Raw genomic sequence first — 4,834 nt, forward strand, 5'->3', positions numbered from 1 at the left:
TTCGGCGGTGCTGCTCTAGGCTGGTGCGGGGTTTTGGCCTACACTTCTGACACCAAATGTTATAAATCAGGAATCAGGGAAAAGAGGTGTTTATTTGGTAGGAGCCGGGACAGGGGGGCGAGTGGTCAACAAGAATGTAGCATGGCAACGCCCGAGACAGAGGGATGCGCATTCGCGGGGGCGCGGTGTTGTCGAAAGTCGGCACAATGTAATACACACTTTATAACAATATTGACATCCAATATATATGTTGATTTAGTTGCGTATGAATCCCACCATGGTCTTTCCCAACATGTGTTTTGAATTTTGGCAACAAGTTCAATTGTCGCCTTGAAATGTAACAAATAATTCCTTTCTTGGCAACGCATAAATTTGTCACCAAAAATAGGAAAATATGTGACTTTATACTAAGGCGACTCTTGAAATTGTGACCACAAATGGTAACATGAGTCGTACAGAAAACTGAAGCGCCTGATTTTGATGGACATAGTTGGCATCATATTTGTCTTCTTATCTCACTTAAGGTGACTTCTCAGTTGTCACCAAATAAGGGCGAAAAAAAGCGAAGTTGCCAAATATTATGTGTTTGCCACAATAAAGTAACACATTTGTTCACAAACATCTTTTTTGTCTCCAAAATTTGGAAACATGTGTCACAATACAAAATACAGTGAAGCCACATGCCATATGTGCCATGTTACTGCGTTCTAAGTGGATCTATCTATCTATCTATCTATCTATCTATCTATCTATCTATCTATCTATCTATCTATCTATCTATCTATCTATCTATCTATCTATCTGGTAAGGCCCCGCCTAAACACGGCCCCACCGTGTGTCGGATGCGTTGCGCACCCTCGGCTGCTCGCGCGATGGACGTGGTCGTGGACCTCTGCCGCCCTCCCCCTCCTCCCCCTCATCTCCTCCCCCGTCATCCGGCGCGGCGTGCCCGGCGTGCCGGTCCAGGGCAACAGCACCGTCTCCGGCGGTGGCCGCCCCCTCCTCGCGCCGCTCTCGCGCGGATCGTCCTTGGCTGGCGGTGAGCTGGCCACCTAGCGCCGGCGCCCCGGGCCCCGGGCCCCGGGCCCCGTAGCGGTGCCGTGGTCCCCCATGCGTGGCATTGCGTGGCGTGCTGCCTGCCCATGGCCCTCCGCGCCCCCTCCTCCCCCACCACCATCCTGCTACTGCCGCTGACTTATGGCACTTCGCCTCACGCCTTTCGCCTTGCGTGACGATTCACGAAAAATTGAGGAGGGGAAGGGGGTAGGGCTAGCGGCCGGAGAAAGAGGAAAGGATTAAAAAACATGCGTCAGCCGCATTGAATGGGCCCTGCGCTGCTGGCCGCGGTCACTAACTGAGCGCGCCTCCGGCCCGCTGCGGTGCCATGACCGCTGCTAACGTGAGGCACCCCCCGGCCTGTCTCCCGGATTAGCAGGCCCCACTGGCCCCGCGGCGGTGTTCACAGTAGGCCGCCGTCTTCACGGTGACTTCTGGAAATCGCTGCCGGGGGTCATTTAACTCTTCATTCTTGTTAACATGGAAACGTGTAAATTCTGCAAAACGTCTTCTTAGAAGCGAAGTACACGTTACGGGATCTTCCAGAACGTACGTACGTTTTCCTCTTATTCATTCGGCAAGTGGGTTGCGGGACGCCTGCGAGATTCGGGGTAGGCACACCCGCAGTACACGCATGCCCTGCTGGCACGATGTTGCCTACCCATCGGGCGCTATGAGAGCTTGCTTATTTATTATGCTGAACTTGGCAAGTTCGTAACGGCAAATGAAATGACGAACGTACTCCCTTGATGATCCCCCATACCCCGTCTTCTGGTCACGGTGATATATGTCGATGTGAGTTTTATAAAACTGGCAGCTCTGTAACCAATTCTTTACTCATTTTGTTTTTCCTCTGTCGCACATGACCAGGTGTCCCGTGGACGACAAGCTCATCTCCCGCTTCAGGGGCACGTGGAGCGAGCAGGGCGCCTTCGAGACGCAGGTGTTCGCCTACATGAAGACCTTCCGCTTCACCGGCTCGCCCGCCCTCTACATCGAGTGCGACGTCCGGATGTGCCACGGCCGCTGCCCGGTGAGCCGTCCCTCCTCTCGCCCCGCGTCCCCGCCGTTCTCACCGCAGCGCTGATGTCCAGTTGTTCCTCATCTCTCTGCTTCACTCCTTTATGCATCTTTCTCCCTGCGGCTCTGTAAATTACAACGTTACAGCCGCCCGCGTAATCTTGTGCGGGGCATCTTTCTGTCCGCCGCGGACCCGTACTTCTGGAACCGTACGGCACATTTCGGATTATTTCATCCCGCTGCATTTTGTAGTCATGTCGTTTCCCGGACACGGCGCGAGAACAAAGTCATGACACTCGCAGTCACGCTGGCTGGTGGTGTGTGTGCCCTTGTACTTATAAAAACAAAGCGAGATATCCCAAATTTATTTGTTGTTTTTTTGTTGTGTTTGTTCGCAGAGTCAACCTTGTCACTGGAGGAACGCGAAATCGGTGTCGAAGCGATCCGTGGGCGCGCCGCTGGGCCTGACGGGCCCGCTGGGCTCGTCCCTCGGACAGGTCGGCGCGCAGCTCGGCGGACAGGGCGACGGACAGGCGGGACAGCCCACGCAGGCGCCCGCGCTGTCCGAGAACGTCAACCTCTTCCAGAGCCTGCGCGTGCTGCAGGAGGGAGAGTCGCTGGACGGAGTCACCTCGGCCAACAGTAAGTGTGGGTAACGGGCGAGTGAGCCGCGTACTTGTAATCGCAACGAAGGTGGGATCAGCGCTGAAGAAGCTGTTAATGGAAGCACGAAACGGATGCATGAAAAGAGAAAGGTGCTGCTGCGGTCTCTCCCGCCCTCCTGTGGGTTACTCCATCCTGCACACATCCTCGCGTGTGGCGGGGCCGCGGCCGCCGCGGCATACGGAGGCCAAGCGCGGGCCCACGCGACCCGCACGCGACACCTCTGCCTCCGGAAACTTGTTACCATACGAATCTCTCCCTCCTCCGCCCTCTTCGCGTCTCTGTCCGTCTCGCCTCCTCTTCTCCGCCCCATTTCATGTCGCGCCACTGTGTTTGCAGGCACGCTGTCGGACCAGCTCAACTCGGTGTGCCTCAAGTCGGGCTCGTTCCAAACGCTGCTGGGGCTGGGCTGCTCGCTGCTCTGCCTGCTGGCCTCCACCGTGCTCGTGCTCTGCTGCCGGGTGCGCCGGCTCTCGGCCACCGGCCGGAGCAAGGCGGACCGGCTGGCCAGCCTCGGCTCCGGGCTCGGCGCCGGCCTCGGCCCCATCGCCGGCGTGGTGGGCCTCGGTGGGCTGGGCGGCCTCGGCTCCGGCCTCGGCCCCGGGCTCGGCCCGCTGGGGGAGCCGCGCTTCGACCACGGCACCTTCATGACGCACAAGGGACGGATCAACTGACGGCCGGAAGGGACGTCCGCCCCGCCGCGGCCGGCCTCGGCCCGCGCCTCCGACCCCGCCGCCCCCGCCGTCGCCCCAGGACCTCGGCACCAGGACGGGCAAGGACGGCCGCCCGGCTCGCGAGATGAGTAGCTGCATGTCAAAATGTGTGTGTTGACTCTTGACGCTCGCCCTCACAAGCTGGGCCTCCATAAACCAAGTTGGGCGTTCAAGTTTGTGATTTCCGAATGAGACTGTAATTATTAATTTTGTTTTCATACTCTTACGTTTGGTGCGGCCAGCGGACCCCAAGGGACCTGTGTGTCTCGATTTTATCTTATTTTATTTTTTTGTGTTGCCGCATGACCTCTGTTTGTTGACATTAACTTTGAAAAAGACAAACTACAATTGTTTTTTTCTCGCGTCAAGTGTGGGGTGGATGCTCTGAAATCCTCTGGGTGTTGAGGAAAAGGAAACACGGTGTACAAAACGCCAACTGCCGTTCCGTACCGTCCGTGGGCCCAACCGGCGCCTCGGTGGGCCGCGGGCCGGGCCTTCCCTTTGGACACTGAACCCGTCGCTCGCTCGGTGTTCGGCCGCTGCGGTGCAAATTACCCCGCTGTCCGCAACTGCCCTCGTCCCCCCCCCCCTCTCCTTCAACTGCGCCTCGCTACCCCGTAACTGAGACCATTGACTGTCCTGGATGGGTCCGATGAGGCTCCCGTATCATTGTTTGAAGCCACGGCACTGGTTCGCTGGATCGTCCTCTCCTTACCGCTCCCTCCTCGCTCCCTCTCCCTCCCTCACTCTCTGCCTCTCTATCTCTCTCGCTCGATCCTGCTCTCGGCATTCGTCGTCACTCTCTGTCCTTCTTGCTCCCCGTGGCTGCCTGCGCTTTTTCCCCGCCCACCATTATATCGGTACCCCCGCTTTTTAGCAATCCGTGCTCGGGCGGCCCGCAGGGCGACCCGCGGGGCCGCGGAGCGGATTGTGCATCCGGTAGCTTAGGATCGGTAGTCCTCGGTGACATACTCAATACCACTGCTGTAGAATAGCACGGCACGGAAACAACAGTGTTTGATATAGTTTGATTATTTTATTTCAATTAATTTTTGCATATCCTGCAATTTTTCTAAAATACATTTGACAAAAGTGTGACTACATCCACGCAGGACAATGATATTATCAACAACGCCCGATCACTCTATTGATACAACTTTTCACTTTGCCCTTCAAGATTTGTATTTCGTACTGCTTATGTTTACCTAGAGAACTGAACGGAGCGCGACGACAAACCGCAGACGATTTTTTTTTTATTCAGTCTTTCGCCCGCTGTCCCCTTTTTTTTCGCAGACTGGGAATTCGGGCGACAGTTCGCTTTTTTGGTAGTGTGTGATCTTCATCCTCCTCGCCGCACGACCAATGCCCTTTTTTACGACCCC

The 4,834-nt window shown here is 56.3% G+C and overlaps 1 protein-coding gene across 1 annotated transcript in view; it reads left to right on the forward strand.

Moving 5' to 3' along the window:
- The window catches only part of LOC113203642 (uncharacterized), a 38,624-nt gene extending 33,796 nt beyond the window's left edge, over positions 1-4,828 (forward strand). Inside the window, exons 8-10 of the mRNA XM_052268323.1 lie at positions 1,927-2,089; positions 2,475-2,718; positions 3,079-4,828. Coding sequence (XP_052124283.1) covers positions 1,927-2,089; positions 2,475-2,718; positions 3,079-3,413 — 742 coding nt within the window. The 3' untranslated portion in view covers positions 3,414-4,828. The remainder of the gene's footprint in view (positions 1-1,926; positions 2,090-2,474; positions 2,719-3,078) is intronic.
- Positions 4,829-4,834: the final 6 nt, after the last annotated feature.

Source organism: Frankliniella occidentalis, unplaced genomic scaffold, assembly GCF_000697945.3.
Source record: "Frankliniella occidentalis isolate FOCC.00 unplaced genomic scaffold, Focc_3.1 Scaffold4, whole genome shotgun sequence".
Classification (NCBI taxonomy): Eukaryota; Metazoa; Arthropoda; class Insecta; order Thysanoptera; family Thripidae; genus Frankliniella; species Frankliniella occidentalis.